The sequence below is a fragment of the Quercus lobata genome, chromosome 8 (genome assembly GCF_001633185.2).
Source record: "Quercus lobata isolate SW786 chromosome 8, ValleyOak3.0 Primary Assembly, whole genome shotgun sequence".
Classification (NCBI taxonomy): Eukaryota; Viridiplantae; Streptophyta; class Magnoliopsida; order Fagales; family Fagaceae; genus Quercus; species Quercus lobata.
The window spans coordinates 20,796,306-20,815,909 of NC_044911.1; the positions used below are offsets into that span (position 1 = coordinate 20,796,306).

General features: G+C 34.9%; 2 protein-coding genes and 1 long non-coding RNA gene across 3 annotated transcripts; all 3 read left to right on the forward strand.

The window, feature by feature from the left end:
- The first annotated feature begins 12,757 nt into the window (after positions 1–12,757).
- Positions 12,758–15,556, forward strand: LOC115954885. Its single transcript, XR_004083967.1, has 2 exons — positions 12,758–13,405; positions 13,754–15,556. It is a non-coding gene; the product is annotated as an uncharacterized LOC115954885 (long non-coding RNA).
- Positions 15,557–16,651: 1,095 nt separating this feature from the next.
- Positions 16,652–18,941, forward strand: LOC115956582. Its single transcript, XM_031074912.1, has 4 exons — positions 16,652–18,196; positions 18,285–18,455; positions 18,528–18,864; positions 18,917–18,941. The coding sequence occupies exons 1-4, from the start codon at positions 17,404–17,406 to the stop codon at positions 18,939–18,941; spliced, it is 1,326 nt and encodes a 441-aa protein (XP_030930772.1). The 5' UTR covers positions 16,652–17,403.
- Position 18,942: 1 nt separating this feature from the next.
- Positions 18,943–19,594, forward strand: LOC115956583. The gene is made up of 2 exons (XM_031074913.1): positions 18,943–19,001; positions 19,082–19,594. The coding sequence occupies exons 1-2, from the start codon at positions 18,954–18,956 to the stop codon at positions 19,592–19,594; spliced, it is 561 nt and encodes a 186-aa protein (XP_030930773.1). The 5' UTR covers positions 18,943–18,953.
- Positions 19,595–19,604: the final 10 nt, after the last annotated feature.

Genomic DNA, 19,604 nt, shown 5'->3' on the forward strand with positions numbered 1-19,604 from the left:
CAACCTTTCAACAACACCTACATAAATCCAACATTACAGTACCATTTGATTCTAACACGTATAAGTAGACTACGACCAAGGAATGAAGCTTTTGTTTTTTATTCAATGATGGTAGATTACGGTTTTGATGTTGAAGTCGAATTTTGTGAAGGTTGTGATTCGCTTTGAGTCTTTGGATGTTTGGGATCTTGGTTTGGGAAAGTCATAAATGTATTTTGTTTTAAAACTAAAGAAAAAGAACCATTCTAATTGATTATTTATGAAGTTGGATATTTTTATTTTTTTATTTTTTGTTAAAACTCATAATTTGTAGTTTTTTTTTTTTTTTTTTTTTTTTTTTTTTACTGCTATTTGTACAGTATGAGCCATAGAAATAAAAATAAGAATCAATGATGATTTCAAAATATTTTCCACTTTTTTTTAGTCAATTTCTCTTTGTTTAATCACGTTCTCTTTATGTTGAAACTTACAAATGATATCCTTAATTTCATTGAAATAATGAATTGGGTGTTTGTGATTAAGATCTCTATATTTGGTTGTGAGAATAGAGTGGTTGACTAAGTGTTTGAGAGGTTGCTTAAATTAATGTAATTTTAGGATATAAAGTATTTTATGCTTTAAATTCTTATTTATAGATTTTAAAATCATTTAATCTATTTAAAAAATGAAATCTACTTTTAACCGTAAATATTATAATTTATTAGAGTCTTATAGTGTTATACAATTTTTTTAAAAATTAATTATGAATTAAGAAAATCAAGTTTCAAAGTATTCAAAAATATTGTGGGCAAACATAAATATTATACAACAAAATAAGTAATGTATATATGTCTTAATATATATAAAAAATCATTTTAAATGAAATTGTAGAGTAATCTGTGAAATTGTAGAGTAATCCGCGCATCGCCCGGGACATCGCCTAGTTATATGAATACAAATTCTCTATACAACTTTTTGTGTTCCACTTTATTTTTCACCAATCAAAACTTACCATATATATATATTTTAATTTTCCTTATAGAATAGCCAAAGCTTAAAATGGAGAAAATTTAAATACATGGCAAGTTTTGATTGGTGAAACACAAAAAGTGGTATAAAAGATTTATATTCATTAAAAGGTTTCAAAACGAGCAACATGTGGTGATTATTATCCATTATTAATTAGGTCTTACAAATATTTTGTAATACACTCCAACAGTTTTGGATTTTACTAAATATACAAAAATGGCTGTGTTAGACTGTAAAAATAAAAGGGCAAGGATTTGTTGCAAACCAAGTTATAGCAACTCTTGTAAAATGTACACATGTCAAGTAGCCATTTGGTAAAAAATTCAATCGTTAAAAATTCAATCTTGACAATGAAGTTTTTATTTAAATATAAGCTTGGACATGTGTCTATTTGAGATACATTTACATGTGTGTATTTTTGTAAGAGTTGCTATGACTTAGTTTGCAACAAATTAAATCATTTCCCAAAATAAAATAACACTAACACTAAAAAGCAAACAGTGATTTCCAAACTCATCATGTTAATAATTTATCTAATATCTGGGGAAAAAAAAAAAAAAAGAGCTAGCGTTTTTTAATAATAATACGTTCAATTATATTTGAAACATTTTTTTACGCAAAATGCTAAAAAAAGTGTCACAACTGGTAAAGTTTCTAATAGTTGAATAAAAAGTCTGAAATTTAATTTTCGTCTACACTAAAAACCAATTGGTATTTTGGTTTGTTGATAAAGAACAAAATATATCACAAAAGTGACGCTATAGATTGAAACTCTATAAAAAAAAAATGTCAAATACTGACTATACTATTCGAAACATAGCCTCGTTAGTCCAAAAAAAAGAACCACAGCCTTAAAAGGGCCAAATAAAATTGTCATAGATGCTATTTAGGCTTTCATGATAATTAGCTTATATATATATATATGCATTTAAGAAAACCTTTTTGAATTTTTTTTCATCTTTTTTTTTTTATATACAAGATAGAATTATACTCTAACCTAATCTAAGTGTATATGTGTGTAAAGCTTCTCCCTCCTGGAGACTTGAACCCTGACCTTGCCCCCCCCACACACCACAAGCACTTATACTTGTGGAGTGACCATCGTACTAAGGGTATGCAGTGGTATTTTTTTTTTTTTTTTCATCTTTTAAAACCTTTGAAATAGATATCATTTTGTTAGAAACTTCTATAGGTATATAGATACTAATTGTTGTAATATTGCATTTAATTAGTTAGTTACAATTCTAAGCATGTTAATCACTTTTAACACATGTTGGAATTATTAATATACATGGGGAATAATAGGACCATTAGGATAAAGCCATGTGGGCCAATAGAATAGTTTTATGATTCTATAAATATCTACTTGTAATCACATTTCCATCATGGAAAAATAAACCAATTTCTTAATGCATTAATGCATCTTTTTCTCTATCTCTTTCTTTCTCTATGGATGGTGGCTACCTTGAATTATATCAATTCCCCTACAATTCCTATTCATCTCCATTAAGAACCATTGGATTCCTAACAAGTGGTATCAAAGCCATCGATCTTGAGACGAATGAATGTGACCGAAGAGAATTTTAGAAAGAATTACGGCAAATGGTGAACAAAATTTTAGAAGATGTCAAGGCTTTGTACGAATCTCACAATGCTATTTTAGAGAAGGTCAAGGGCTTGGCTGAATCTAAAAAGGCCATGAAAGAAGAACTTTTGAAATTACAAAAAGATCTTGAAAACATGTCCGAAGAAGAGTTACAACTTCTTGAAGGTACAAGTGACAAGTTACCAATTCTTGAATCAACGAAAAATGCCTTTGATTTTGAAAGCAACAGTGAATATGTGGCTAATCAACATCTTGCAAAGGGTTGATGAAGTTGTGGTGGTTGATGCCACTCGAAGCCAAGATGATCAGCTCTTGGAAGAGACCCTGAATGGTCATAAGGTACTGCTGTTAAATTGCAAGACATTGCCAGCTCTTGTGGAAGTTCTACCAATCAATGTTGACTGTTTAGGTGATCACACTTATAGCAAGACAAAGCATGCTCACAACCATTTAGGGAGTTACACTATCGATAGTTTCATTGGACGTGCACAAGCTATATTAGTTGATGGACTTAAGGAGATATGGTTGAGCAATAAAGGTATTAGAGCCTACGGATGTGAACTTGGGGTCAATCATCCAACTTGGGTATTTAAGCACTAGAAGTACAACTCTGTTTCTTTCCCTCCATCTTATGAAGAATGGTTCAAGAAAGCAATATTTGCTTTCCAACATCAATGAGTTTATGATCCCATCAATGAAGACATTGAATATTTTCCTATTGGAGATGATTTGGACTTGTTAGATCCGTTGGTCTCACACTATAAAGTGAAGGGCATAGCAAAGAGTGATCTTGATCCATTTGTAAAAAAGTCCTTTGTGTTAGAGAATGCTAGCGTTGACAAGCAAAGAGAAATTTCAGGCCCGCATATGTCACCTACCCATCCAAGTTCAAAACAACGTAGAAGACGAAGGGTGATTGATGGTTGTCCAATTACGCTTATCAAGAGTGAGTAGGGTGATCATGATGTCTTTGGAGTATTGGTCTGGGGGCCAGTTTCCCCTCATGAAGTGTAATTTCACAACAACACTTTGTGGGCAGGGTGTTTTCATGGGGAGGGAAATGTTAGGAATGCTATAAGCATATGGATAATAATTGTTGTAGATTTAGTTAGTTAGTTACAATTCCAAACATTTATTCACATTTAGCACATGTTGAAATTATTAATGCACATGGAGAATAATAGAACCATTAAGATAAGGTCACGTGGGCCAATAGAATAGCTTTATGGTTCTATAAATACCTACTTGTAATCACATTTCCATCATTGAAAAATAAACCAACTCATTGCTTAGTGCATCTCTCTCTCTCTCTCTCTCTCTCTATGGAAGATAACTACCTCGAATTAAGTCAATTTCCCTACAATTCCATCAAGTCCCCTATAATTCCTATCCACCCCATTAGGAACCACCAGGTTCCTAATAGCTATGGAATCCATCATTTATTGCCAACTATCACCAAGAAAAAAAACATCTAGTTCCTTGGCTTTGTGATAGTCACTAAGCAACAAGATTTGGCCCCAACGTGAATGTGTGGTACATTTACGTTTTCATTCTTGATTACATGAATAGACCCATTTGGTGAAACATGAGTTTGTCTAACTCCAATGAGCACTGGATTACTCACAAGAACAGGTAATTTTTTAATAGTAGCCTTCAATAGATTGTCATAGGCAATAGATCCAAATTTGACTTGTAGTGCTTGAACAAAGGCATCCCAACTAGCAAATAACTCAATATCTTCATCACCTTCAAACCACACTAATGCTTTGGCATCCATGTGAAAATAGGTCATTGGAAGCTTTTCATGATTTGGGGTCTTGTAATGGTTGAGGTATTAGTTTGCTTTATAAACCACAAAGCAGCATGTTCTTCACCTTAGAACCTAGGAAAATTAACCTTGATTGAATTTGAAAAAGTTATGGCTAGAGCATTGCTTGATATATGATTTTCATTGGACCAAGGGTTGTTGTCTTCTTGTTTCTACATCAGATAATTTCTTCAAAAATAATACTAAGTTGTTTCTAAACTTCTTGAAAGTTGGAAATAGCTTTGTCTAGAAGTATTGTAAATTTAGTTTCAACCATGGCTTTAGGATGAACGGTTTTGATACCACTTGTTAGGAACACCGTGGTTCCTAATGGGGATGGATAGGAATTATAGGGGGATTGATGGAAATTTTAGGAAAATTGACTTAATTCGAGGTAGTCACCCTACATAGAAAAATATTGAGAGAGAGAGAGATGCACTAAGTAATGAGTTGGCTTATTCTTCAATGATGAAAATGTGATTATAAGTAAGTATTTATAGAACTATAAAACTATTCTATCGGCCCACATAACCTTATCCTAATGGTCCTATTATTTCCCATGTACATTAATAATTCCAACATATGCTAAATGTGATTAACATGCTTGGAATTGTAACTAACTAACTAACTAAATCTATAATAATTATTATCCATATGCTTATAGCATTCCTAACAATAGCGAAGATTATCACAATTTTAATAAGAAATTGAGTTCTATATTGCTAAAGGTTAAGTTCAATATGATTGTTGCGTTATGTTCCTATGTCATGGCTGTGATTAATTGCTTTGGAGTTGTTTGTGTAATCAATGATCAAGATGCTTTGGCTTATCGAGTTAGTGCCCAGTTTCCCCTAATGAAGGTGTCATGTCACAACAACACCTTGTGATCAAAGTGTTTTGAAGTGGAGGGAAATGTTAGGAACCTCTATAGGTATATAGATAATAATTGTTGTAATATTGCATTTAGTTAGTTAGTTGGTTAGTTAGTTACGATTCCAAGCATGTTAATCACATTTAACACATGTTAAAATTATCAATACACATGGGGAATAATAGGACTATTAGGATAAGGCTATGTGGGTCAATAAAATAGTTTTATGATTCTATGAATACCTATTTGTAATCACATTTTCATCATGGAAGAATAAACCAATTTCTTAGTGCATTAGTGCATCTTTCTCTCTTAATCCCTTTCTTTCTCTATAGAGATAACTACCTCAAATTAAGTCAATTCTCCTACAATTCTTATTTGTTCCCATTAAGACCCACCGAGTTCCTAACACATTTGAAAAAAGTATTTAAATTATTCATTTTTCAATGCTCTATTTGAATGAAAAGTATATAGTGTGGGAGATAATGAGTCTAACACTCTAAAACTATCACATACAAAAGAAAAAGAGTCTGAGATTTAGAGCAGATCTTACAACCCATGCAAATTTTTTTATTTTTTATTTTGAAAAAAGTCTATAGGCACAAAAGATTTGACAAAACCTTTCACGCTTGTTAATGCGGCAAATTGATAGTAACAAGTAAAAACATGATTATAGTGGTGGACCTAGATGAGAATTACTAAAAATTTGATAACTCAAATATTGTGAAAAATGTTGTAGAATTTGTATTTGGGTATGCTACATCCACAACATTTTTATAACAAATCATTCGTATTAAGATGTTTAATTCTAATTTGAACTCACCACAAAAAATACTTTTTTTCCACCAACAAAAATTAATAACAACTTGCTACTTAGGATTTGTGGTAAAAATGTTGTCGACGTAGCACTTCTTTTCCTTTTTTTCATGTATTTCATTTGATAAAATTATTATTTTAATTTATACTATTACAATGAAATAAATAATCCTATTAGTTAAAATTTGGGGACGTTTTTCCACTTGGGGCTTATGTGACTGCGTAATTTACCTATATTGTAGAGCCAATAGTAAAGATGTCATTTAGTAGAATATGCAATGCATTTTTTTTCTCATTTCTCTTTTTATGGAGAAGAATGACTAATTAAATGTTTAATTAATGCCTTAAAACACAACTACATCTTTACTAGTTGTCTACTTTAACATGTAACTCTGTTTCTAAAAAAAAAATGGTAAATTCCATTCACACCCCCTGAGATTTGGGCTAATGTGTTTGCTCACTCCCAAGTGCAGGAAATCGTAACAATATAATTCTTGGAGTACCAAGGTCAAACCACAAGGAGTGAGGTAAATTCAAAGAAAATGTAATTAAAAAAATAAAAATAAAAACTTTTGATGAAGATGAAGAATAATTTTTTCCTGGTAATTGTAAACAAGAATAACAGTGATAACTTATTTAAGTCAATAATGTAAATACTAGGGCATTGGGGTGTTTCCCTATATCGATATGAAATTCTTTGTGATCTAAGAAATTATATATTTCATAATTGATTGTTCGTATACAATTAAATACTTATGATTCAGTCAAACTGAGACAATTCAAGAAAGCATGATAACCTATATTAATAATGCAGTTAGAAAAGTTTTCAGAAAGAACCCATTCACTTTAAAATTTGATTTCAATTTGAAACTATTAGAAATTTATCTAAAAAATAAGAAAAATATGATTAAACTTATTGAAAGTATGGAAGAACTAATACATTAAAAGAAATCTAATTGAACAATCAAATATGTTGTTGATAAAATCTTAGAAAGAATCACATTGAATATTCATAACGTATAGAAGAAACATAACCCCTAACCCTAACAAAGAGTTTAGGTTGCCATTAAAGAAAGTAAAATACAAGGTTTTCTCTATCAAATTTGTTCTACCTAGCCTCCCTTCAAAACCCTAATGTCAAAGTGTCCAAAGAAAATAAAACTTTTACTATTTTAATTTTCATCCAAATTTACAGCAGTAGATTTTGAGTTAATTTCAGCTTTCAAAAATTGAGAATTTCAAAAAACTCAAAACTATAAAGTTGTAGATATTTAAGTCACGGTTCCAACCCATCTAGCCATATGTCAATTAGATTTTTGAGGAGAGAGATACGCCCAAAATACTGATCAATGCTTAAATCTGATTTTTCGTTTTCAGATTCTACCTCTTTGATTTCTTTCCTTATTTAAAGCTTCCAAACATAGTAGATGACCCAAGTACTCTAGCTGCACCTCCTTAGACATTTAAGAATGGTCCTTTAGCTTCTCTTTAATTCTAATTTGGCCTATATTCTTTCATAGACTCTTGTAAACTCATCTTTTTCACATAATTTCCTAAAAGTAGAGAATTACACGTAATGAATGACATCTTATTCAAGAAATTATGTAAAGATAAATAATAGGAACTAATCCAAATTAATGGCTTGATTATACAAATTAACCATAGTAATAAGGAGATAACACCCACATAAATATATAACAAGTATACATTTTAAGGCATTATCTTAATGCCAACCAGGTCCATGACATTTCAAAATTGACCACGTTAGTCCTAAAGACAATTTAATCCTAATTTCATTACCCTTCGTTGCTCATTTTACTTTCTCAAACCTCTCTCTCTCTCTCTCTCTCTCTCTCGTTCCTTTCTTTCTCCCTTAGAAGTCAAACCTCTCTTCTCCCTCTCATCTCTCTCTCTCTCTCTCACAAACCCAACCCAACCCACTCTCCTTTCTCTGCTCACATTTTCACTTGTCTCTTTCTTCTTTTCACAGTAGTAGTTTGTGGGTTTAGTGGTTTTGGGTCGTGGTTGTGGGTTGCCGATGCTGGGTTTTGGTTTGTTGTGGGTTTTTCGGTGGTGATGGGTTTCAATGTGGGTTGGATTTGCAATGGTTGTAATGGATTCTAATGGAGTTGTGGGTTTACTATAGGTTTTTTGGATTTGATTTTTGTTGAAGGATTTGAGTTTTGTTGCTGTGGATTTGGCTAGGTTTTGTGGCCAATGGCGGTGATTATATGGGTAGATTTGTAGTGGGGGTGGTTGCTGGGTTTTTTGGATTTGGGTTTTGTTGCTGAGGTGGTGGTTGTGGCAGATCTAAGGTTAGAGAGATAGAGGGATGAGTGAATTGAAGAGAGAAAATATCTAAGATGAGAGAGAGAGAGAGAGAGAGGGACGAAGTGAACTAATGAGAGAAGAAGGACGAGAGGGACAAAGGTGAGATTTATCTAGTCCTAGTCCTACGGTGTGGCTGACTTAGCTATACTAGTTGTGGTTCCTTAACAATATAAAGTCTGCATTTATTTTGATGCACCAATGGTTTATATATATATATATATATATATATATATATGAAGCACCAATGGTATTTCCCAAACAATACAATACATTAAGGACTTTTGATAGTAACTTGGACTCTTAGGGTAAGTTTTGTACACTGAATGGAGATTACAATAAGAATTGTAATTTTTATTACTGGGAATAGAATGTGTTGTAATGTAATAACTAAACATATTCATTAGTTTGGTTGAGTTATAATATTAGAATGAAACTTAACATTTATATTAGGAAATTTCTTACTCATACAATTATATCTCCTTAAAATTTGTTATTTTTAAATTTAAGATAGATATGTGTTATTTTTTTATGATTTTTTATTTTTATAATTGTTAGATATATATGGAAAGTTTATTTACTTGGAAATATATTAAGTTTTAAAATTATTACACTTACTAAGAAATAGCTAAGACAACCTCTTAAAGAGGAATAGTTATTCCTCATTTTGAAGAATAGCTATTCATAAGGAATGATTATTCCTTGTAATAAAAACATAACCAAAATTCAGTGACTTTACTTAGATGATTAGTTGATCATGGGATTCCTCTAAAGAACTTTGTTTCCACCAAAATTCAGTGACTTTCCTATTTGATGGACTGCCATCAAGGACATTCATGACGAAGGAAGAGAGAGTTACCGGGAAGAGAGAAGCTAACAAAGGGCTAACGGTGTTTAGGGACAAAGTTGTCTTTAGGGACTAAAGTGGTCAGTTTTGAAATCTTTTGGACCTCCTTGATACTTGCCCTAACCTCAGGTGTAATTAATCAAATTTACCAACAACAACAACAACCAAAATAAAAAAACCTGTAACTCGTTTTTAAGCCACACCCAAGACTTAATTTTTTTTTTTTTTTTTTAATAGTGATATTAGAGACATTGTAAATCTAACTTACATAAAATTTATAAACTAATAGACTAATAAGTCAGAGCATTTTGAAATGATATTATTCAAATTCATTTTCAAATCAATTTTTAAATTTTTTTTGTAATAACTCTTTTTTTTTTTTTTTATAAAAAAAGAACACCATAATTCTATGGTAAGGACACATTAAACCTCATTTTCTAATTGGATAATTTAAATTTAAACCCCCAAACTTTTCCTATCAAATAAATAAATAAACCCCAAACTTTCATAAATGTGCCTTTAAAAACCCAAACAAATCCCACCCTCACACATGTAATTGATATCTATGAAAGTCTTAAGTTTAAAACGTCCCATTTAAAAGACAAGGATTTAACGTGTTTCAATAATAAAACTATGGGTTTTCTTTTTTCTTTTTTCTTTTTTGTACTTTTTTTGTAGGTTAAAACTAATTTGCTAAGCTCCAAATGAGAATTTACTAAAGGGTAAATTGTAAATTATACCCCAAAATTTGGGGGTATTTGGATTTTACACTTGAAGTTTTAAAATTTAGATTTTACCCCCCTAAAGTTTGCAGGTATTTGGATTTTACACAATGATGTTTTAGAATTTAGATTTTAACCCCTAAAGTTTGGAGGTGGTTAGAGGTAAAATCCAAATTTTGAAACGTTAGGATGTAAAATCCAAACGCCTCCAAACTTTAGAAGATAAAATCCAAAATTTAAAACTTCAAGGTGTAAAATCCAAATACTCTCAAAATTTAGGAATGTAATTTGTAATTTACCCTTTATTAAAATCTTTGATCAATATTAAATAAGAGATTTAAACTTTTTTATTTTTTAGGATATTAAGTATTTTTAACACACACACACGGGGAGATGGGAGAAGTTTTTTAAAGAAACTTACAATGGTGTCTGGTCATTTAATTCAATCAAGTCCTATGTGGAATAAAAGATTTGAAGTTCAAACTCACCTATAGAAAAAATCAATTGATATCTTGGGCATGGTGATAGAGAATAAATCATCATTAAACGAACGGTATAGCTTGAAAAGAAAAGTCAACGAATACCCTAAAAGCATTTTTTTAAGAAACTATTTTATGAAAACTTTTATAAGGAGTAAAAAATAATAATAATAATATTTTGAATTTATTTTTCTATAAAAGTGATATTAAAGCTTTCTTAAAATAGGTTATTAACAATGTTACTAATATGATCATATGAGCGGAGGCTAGGCTAAATAACCTATCCAAAAATAAAAATTCATTCCTGTCCATAATCATTCAAGTGCCATAATCATTCTAATGATGACCATCATTGCGAAGAAAAAAAAAAGTGACTTTACCTTTTACATTAGCTTTCCCATCAATAAGAGCACCCGCATCAGTTGATGCAAAAAATCTGTCCATTTTGCAAAAAAAAAAAAAAACTTGCTTTTTTTTATTTTGCATACCTATTTTTACAAAACTCTCACATCAGTTTCTCTATTATACACATTTATTCAATAAAATATTCATTTTTTCCCACTGCCACCTCTCTCACAGACCTAACACAACCCACACAGCCACCATCCCATTCAACCAAGCTACCATCAATGAAATTCACATACCCATTCAATCGAGCCACCATCAACCAGCCTCCAAAAACCCAAATCCAAAGATCCATCATCAACCCACACAATCACCATCATCAACCTACCCAAATCCAAAGATCCAAAAACCCACTAGAAACAAAGGAAAATCATCAAGCCACACAACAAAAATCTAATAACCATCATCACCATCATCAAGCCACCATCATCAACCAACCCAAATCTAAAGATCCAAAAACCCATTTATCGAAATTTCAAAACCCACTAGAAACAAAGGAAAACCATCGGCAGTAAAAGTCAAAGAGAGTGAGGGATGGAGCCACTATCCATCCTGATCGGCGAACAGACCCATTCAAGCCGAAACCCACTCAATTTGAACACCCAGCCACCATCATCACCCACCCCAATCGGTGAACAGACCCATTCAAGACCCATTGAAGTTGTCGAGACCCAAAACCTCGTCACCTCATCGCTTCATGGCCATGGAGACGTGGCTTCCAATGAAGCCAGTGGCACCGATGACGAGGACGGTGAGGCCAGAGTCGGAGCGGCATCAAGTCGAGTGAGTGACATGGTGCTCCCAGTTGGAGCCACCATAGGAGCTAAGAGATTGGCGAGGGTTAGAGCTAGTAGGAGAAGAGAGAAGGAAAAAGAAGCAAAGATGAGAGAGAGAAAAATGAGAAAAACAAAAAGCAACCAAAGACAAGAGAGAGAAAAAATTAATAAAATAATAAATGCAAATGTTACAATAACTGTGCATATATGCACTGTTACTATAGTAATTGTGCATTTATGCACATTTTTACACCCATTGATGTGGGTTTTTTTTTTGTCAAAATGTGTAAAATGAAGGGTTTTTTGCATTTTGCAAGACTTTAAAAGGTAAAATCCAAATTTTAAAACTTCAAGGTGTAAAATCCAAATACTCTCAAAATTTAGGAATATAATTTGTAATTTACCCTTTATTAAAATCTTCGGTCAATATTAAATAAGAGATTTAAACTTTTTTTTTTCTTTTTTAGAATCCTAAGTATTTTTAACATACACACGGGGAGAGGGGAAATTTTTTTAAAAAAAAACTTACAATGGTATATGGTCATTTAATTCAATCAAATCCTATAAGGAATAAAAGATTTAAAGTTCAAACTCACCTATAAAAGAATCAATTAATGTCTTGGGCATAGTGATAGAGAATAAATCACCATTAAACGGACGGTATAGCTTAAAAGGAAAAGTCAACGAATACCCTAAAAGCATTTTTTTGGAAACTATTTTATGAAAATTTTTATAAGAAGAGTAAACAAAAAAAAAAAAACATATAATATTTTGAATACTTTTTTCCTATATAAGTAATATTAAAACCTTCTTAAAATAAGTTATTAATCATGATACTAAAATGAGCGTACGAGGGAGGCTAGGCTAAATAACCTATCCAAAAAGAAAAATTCATTCAAGTGCCATAATCATTCTAATGATGACCGTCACTGCGAAAAAAAAAGAAAAAGGTAACTTTACCTTTTACATTTATCTAACTTTCCCACCAATAAGTCTGACCTTTAAACCTAGAAGTCTAGACCTTCAGCTACAGCAAACACTATAAAAGGAAAGAAAACCTCCATCTCTAACTTCATTATTAGCTCCAGCAAACCCTAAAATTGTTGCGGCGCGTACGTGTTGATGAGCAATCTACCTGACCCTCTTCTCCAAATGGCCTTTCTCCTTTTCCATTTTATGATTTATCTCACCCGCTCGACAAAATGCTTGTGGCGACGGCCTTTCTTTCTTTCCTTCCAACCGAAAAGGCCATCGCCGCAACCATTTTGTCGAGCAGGTGGAAGCTCCTCTGGAACACTCCACCACCTCGATCATACATCAGAATTCAGAAGCTAGTTTTGGCTCTCCGCATACGCATAGCACCGTTCCTCCAAAAAGCTATTCTAGTTGTGAGTTGTGACACTTTCCTTCTTGACATATGGACCCACACTTCCATACCCCGTAATGTCCAACAGCTACATCTCCAGATTTACCTTAATGGCGATCACGAAGATTTCCTTTGTTGGATAACTTTTCGTGCTCTTGACTGATGTCTTTTTCTTTTTTCTTTTTTCTTTTTTCTTCTTGCAAATTGAAATGTAGAGTTTGACCGGTTGACCCTCGAAGCTAATGATTCTCTGCATCAGAATACTCAGGGACGGTCCGATCAGATTTAAAATATACGTACTTGACGAGGACTAGACCATTGAAGATAAGATTGGATATGGAAACAGGGTATTCAGGCTTCCTGGTGGCAAAAAGGTAAGAGACCCTGTTTTCTTTGTTTTTGATTGGTGAATATTGTTAGGATTACGGTACATATATTAATTAAAACCTCAATATCATGCTCTATTGAATTGATAAAAGTTTCTAGTATCAAGGTGCGATGTTGTTGCGTGCATCCTCTTTGGTTCTATTTATTCTTCTAGGTTCAAAAAATTGGTCGGATTGAACCTTTTTTGAACTTAAAAGATCTAATTTATTCTTTTAGAAGTTCTTGTTGTTGTTGTTGATTAGGTCAGTTAACTTAATCGGAGGACACATTTAATTAATCTTTCCTAAACTTACACTTATGGTCTAACGTGTATGTTGTCAACTTGTCATGATCAGTATTACGACTTTGAAGATCGGTTTTGCTGAATGGAGCCACTGGATGATGATCCTCGTTACTTGTCATCGATCGCACCTTAAAACTTTTACGTTTAATCTATATGAAGGATTGAAACGTGAAGTTGAATTTGTAAGATATTTTCTAAAGGAGACCTAGGGTGTTTGATATATGCACTTAAAAACTGAAAATATATATTTAAAAATGTGTAAAAATATACATGAATAAAAAAGTGTATGAAAATACGTATTAAGATTTAAAATACTGTACTAAGTTTAATAAAGAAAATTATTCTTGAAAAACTATCAGCGTTCCCAAGGCACTCAAGGACATGTCTACTTACCGTTGGGAAAAAGGTAAAAGGAGTGGGGATTTTGATTTTTAACGGTTTACACTTTACAGTTGAGGATGTCAATGCTTATTATCACTGAGTTATTAATCTATAACTAGTACTTAGCAACTAATTTGAAGGGGGAGAGAGAGAGAGAGAGAGGATCAATTATCTTAAGTAGTCTGACCTCCATGTCAAAGAAATTGTTCAATAGGATAAGTATGTTTGCTTTTTGAATCACGCGATTTTTTTTTCTTTTTTATTGAAAAAGAGATGTTCATAAATAGGCTTTGTTAACTCTTGATATGCCTGGAATTTTAGAATCTGGCTCACTCAATTTGTTCCCGATTATGACAAGTGAAATGGTAATATAATTGAATGATTTTATTAGAAGTGTGACCTCAGAAATTAAATGTTGAAAAGAAAGACTTAGAAATTTTTCTTTTTTAATCAATCTTCACGACTATATATGGACTATCACAGATAACTCTTGGTGGAACAAGTGGCAAATTCATTATATCAACATGGCACCTCCATTACTTGTCATGACTAATGGATATTACTCATATTAGAATGACGGATTTACTAAATGTCCCACAAGCTACTAGATTTACTAAGAATCTGTTTGGCATCAACTTCAGCTGTTAGCTTTTAACTTTTAGTTTTTATATACAACTTTTTAAAACCTGGTTTTTTCTATTTTTTTTAAGATACAAGTATACTTTAGTACACCTTCAGCAATAATTTTCAACAAAAAACTAGATATACTATTCCCAAATGGACATATGTATTTGTTCTTTAATTAAACCCTTTTTTTTTTATTTGTTAAGAATTTAAAATTATAATTGTAAGGATGACAGGCCCAGAAGTATATATTGGGTCGAGGACACTTAATAGTCCAAAGACAGATAAACGTCACCATGAAAGTGCACATTAGTGAACGAAGAAAGGGGTCTAGTCATGAGGGTTCAGGAAGGAGATCTAAGGACAAATGCCACCTCGGCTTGACGGAGCAAAAGTCAAAAGGGTGGACCTACCATCAAGAGCAACGTCCTAGGTAGTTCTACTGGTAAGGATAAGCATCAAGAATGGATAAGGCAATAGAAAAGTAAGAAATATCTAAGTGAAAGCTGCTGCCACCACATTGAATGCTCTGTAACTAACTCTCTAGCCACATTAATGTGGAGGTGATACCTAAACAATGATATTCAACCTTACAATTACCTCTAAAAACTTCAGGAAGGTGCTAATGTGACAAAGATAAAAGCTAGCCATCTGATCAACACGTGGATGGCTAAGATGGAGCGAAGAAGAGTAATATAAGGAAGGAAAATCCCATTGTAGAGAGGCATCTGAGAATTTGTAAAGAAGACACTGTAGCACTGAAAACTGAAATTGTACTCAAGTCTAAAAGTAATATAATCAAGAACTACTTTCCTCGGACTAAGCCGAGGAAGACTTTCTTTGCATAAAACTTATTTTTCTTGGCTTTCCTACTGTCTTCAATTCATTGTGAGCGTTGTATAGTTCATTGAAACCTAATTTTTAGCCCACTCTACAAATTCATTGTATTAGGCTCTTTAAGTCTTAATCCATTTACCTTTTGGGTTTAGGATCCAAAACTTTCCCTTACAATAATGTAAGCCCAATAATTATAAAAATATACCCATCTACCTATAAGATAATAAAAAAAGAAAAGTAGTGATATTTTCACAACATTACAATCAAACTAATTGTAAGGACACACTTCTCTGGCGGCCCAATAAGGATGTTGGGCTCGCGCATGAAAGATCTCTCACAATATGATTTGTAGAGAGTGGGCTTGAAAAGCTAGCCGTTGGTCACGGGGTGGTGCCCGGTCCTGGTTTTAGAGGAATTCATGTAGAAAAAGGATTTGGGCTTGAACGTTTAAGCCCTACGGCATCGCATCCTATGGGATGGGCCTCCTCGGACTTGATCCGAGGACCATTAGGGTCTTACCCCGGTTACCCGACGATGGGTTTTTTCTGTAATCCCAGGTGTTGTTGAGATGTTCTTACCCAGATCGTCTCCCTTTTTTGGAGGAGGAATGGGAGTCTCCTTTCGATTTACTTACTTTCTCCTTTTATACTCGTCTGCGTTAACTGTCCTTCGTCCACGTGTAGGGTCAATCTTTACAAGACTGATATTTGTCCCATCAGTCTAATCCCAGAATTGTTGGGGATGGTTGATAAGGCTACAGAGTACGGCTCTGTCAGGTGCAGAGTCTTATCTGGAATGGTAGTAAGGATAACTTTCCTCAAGATATTTTGGATCTCCTTACAAATTCGTTCCTATACCAGTTTTACCCCTTTATTCCGGTGGGATTCTGGATCTGCCGAGGACTGAACTTGATGATTCTCCCTTTATCAGTGGGTTGATAGGACTCGAACGTTGATCTTTAGGCTATTTCCTGTAATACAAAGGACACAGAATCAGAGGGGACCGGTGGGGGACCGGCCAAAAATCCTCCGATGATCAAGTTAGTTACTTTGAACTCTCTGTAACGAAGAAATGTTCTCTCAAAAGTAAAAGTGTCTCACCCCCCTTACCTTTCATCGAAGAAGCCTTATATAGTGTGTGTGTGGAACGGTTTATCTGTTTAGGAACCGTTCCCAATGTCGAGGAGTCCGGCGAATTAGGAGTAACTTCCATAACCGCTGTGGAAGTTACTTAGGTCGGACGCTGATGAACTCGTCCATCCATAGTCAGGATGGACGACACCTCAAGGATGATCTCGTCCATCTTCAGTGGAAGATAACGAGATCATCTTGGAAGGCTTGACGTTCATAACTGATAAATAGATCTCACGAGGTATTGCTCGTCCATGTATGGACGAGGTTCGCCAGTACGCTTGTAATTTTCATCGCCTATTGTAGCTTCTTTTGTTGGACGAGACATATGGACGAGTTATGGACTTGGGGATTTATTTATGACACCATCAGTTGCCCCCTCGTCCATGTGAGTCGTCCAAATGGTTGAACGTCTTTGGACTGGTAATTGGTTATTAATTATTCGCACCACGTGTCATTTTTTTATTGGTGGCTAATTTCGTCGATTTATATTTCCGAGGTAGATGCCACGTGTCGCTTTCGTATTGGCTGGGTCGTTTCGATTACCTAGGTCAGCATCCTATAAATAGTGGAATGCCTCCCTTAACCCTTTTCATTCCAGAGATTTTCTTCCTTGACATCCGTCGTCTAGAGCCTCGTCTAGGAGTTTCTCTGCGTCTAGAGTCTTCTTCCGTCTAGAGCCAGGTACTCTTCTTCTCCTCGTCTTTAGGTTTTAAGTTTCTTGTTAGAGATGTCCGCTGCCTCCTCGTCTACTGATAGCCTTAATAAGGCCATAGACGAGTACTGTGAGGATACTAGTGAGAGGTCTAACTCTAGCAGTGCTAGTGATGAGAGTGGAGGAAGCACGGACGAGAACTACTCTTCTGGGGCCCCTGGGCTCCCTATTGAGGTCGTCCAAGAACAGCTTAGGAGAGCTTCTGGCTCTCAAGCTGGTTCTCCGTCCAATCCTACGGACGAGGTAGAAACCGTCTTCAGCTGTGCTGTAGGCGTCCATTCTAAGACGGACGAACAGAAGTTAAATAGCCTTAAATCCTGGTATCAAATCCCAGACGAGTTTAACCCTAGGCTGCCCGTCCGTGGAGAGTGGTGTTGTGAGCCCCGTTTTGGTATAGGCGTCTATGAATCTTACTTTTTAGGTGGCCTTAGGTTTCCTTTAAATGCCTTCGATAGAGAGTTATTAGTTAAGTTAGGTTTAGGTGTTTGTCAATTCAATCCTAACGCATGGAGACTAATTATCTCCATGCAAATTTTGTGGAGGGAAGTTTTTGGTGGGGACCGTCCTCTTACAGTGGACGAGTTCCTTTATTGTTATAAACCTTCTGCCATAAGTCAATCTGAAGGTTTTTATCAGTTTACTGCTAGAGGGAATGATTGTAGGTTGATCAAGTCCCTAGCTTCGTCTGATAGGAAATGGAAGACGGAGTTCATTTTCGTTTCAGGCTTCTGGGCAGGGAACCCTGTGGACGTTGGCAGGGATCCCTTTCCCCCTTACACTGGGGAACTAGGGAACCTTCGTCCAGAAGGTACGTCCCTTCCCCTTGTTTATTTTTATTCTTACTTCTATTTGATATATTTACAATTTCTAACCTTTGTTTGTTCATTGTGTTGTAGCTGCCAAACGTCCGTCCCTGAGTAAATTCCATCGTGACCGCGTCCATAGAGCTCGTCTACATACAGACAGGAGCTTTCGTTCTCTTGTCACGCTAAGACGCTTAGCCAAGTGGGGTTTAGGTCCTGAGCCTTCAGACGAAGCTATCGCCCACGAAGTTACTGTGCGAAAAAGTAAGTTCTTAGCTAAACCTCCTTTTCTTTTTCTTTTTTGTGTACCTTCCTAACTCGTTCATCTCGTCTTAGGAATGTCAACAATGAAAGAGAATAGAGGGAAGGAGATTGCAGGAGAGGGGAAACGTCCTGAGGGTCAAGCCCAAGATCGTCCTGAGGGTCAGACTCGTCCAACGGTTGGGGACAAAAGGAAGTTCTTGCCAAAAAATATTGACTTGGAAGGGCTCCCCAGTCGTAGGGACAAAAGGGTCAAGTCAGGCTCGTCCAAGGTGGTCAAGTCCAAACCTCCCCAGTCCCAGCCTGCCGTCCAGATAGTTGATGTGGACTCGTCCACTCCAGTGGAGTCCACGCCGTCCAAGACTCCACCCAGAACTCCTTTGGCCAAGTCTACCACGCCTGGCTCGTCCCAGCATTCCACGAACATTATTGAGAACGAAGACCTGGCTTGGAAACGTTTCCAGATGGCTGTCAAGGACGAAGATATAAACGTGCTACAACATGGGTTTAAAGGAATTTGAACATTCAGGCGTCCATGACCTCTTCAAGGTATGTCAGTATCTCTCATCCTTATTTGGGTAGCCACTTTTCCTCATTTAATCACTCTATGTTGCTTTGTCTATTCATAGGCCATGTCCAAGTTTATAGCAGCGTCTAGACAGGCAACAGAGCTGGACAAGACGAGAGTCTTGTTGGAGACGAGGATTCAGCAGGTGAATGCTGAGTGTAAAAAATGGGCTGGGGTTGCTGAAAAAGCTAAGGACGAGGTCAAGGAACGTAACAAGCTGATTGAGGAGCTAAGGACGGATGCAGTGGAGAAGGATACGCGCATTGATCATTTGCAGAAGATGAATGATGAATTGAATGCTCGTCTCTCCAAGGCAAAAGAGGACGCTGTGGCTGAGTTCAAGTCGTCCAAAGAATATACAGACACTTTGGATCGCAATTATGCAGCTGGTTTTGAAGATTTCAGAATGGACGCTATTGAGAACTTCCCTGAAGTTGATTTTAATGCAATCAAGCTTAACCTTGCTGCTGCCACAAGCTCTCTTCTCCAGACTGGCTCTGATGACGTCAACGTGGAAGACGATGCTAGTACCCAGCCTCAGGACGCACCAGTTGTGAATGCTCCCCCTTCTTAGGACGAGACTT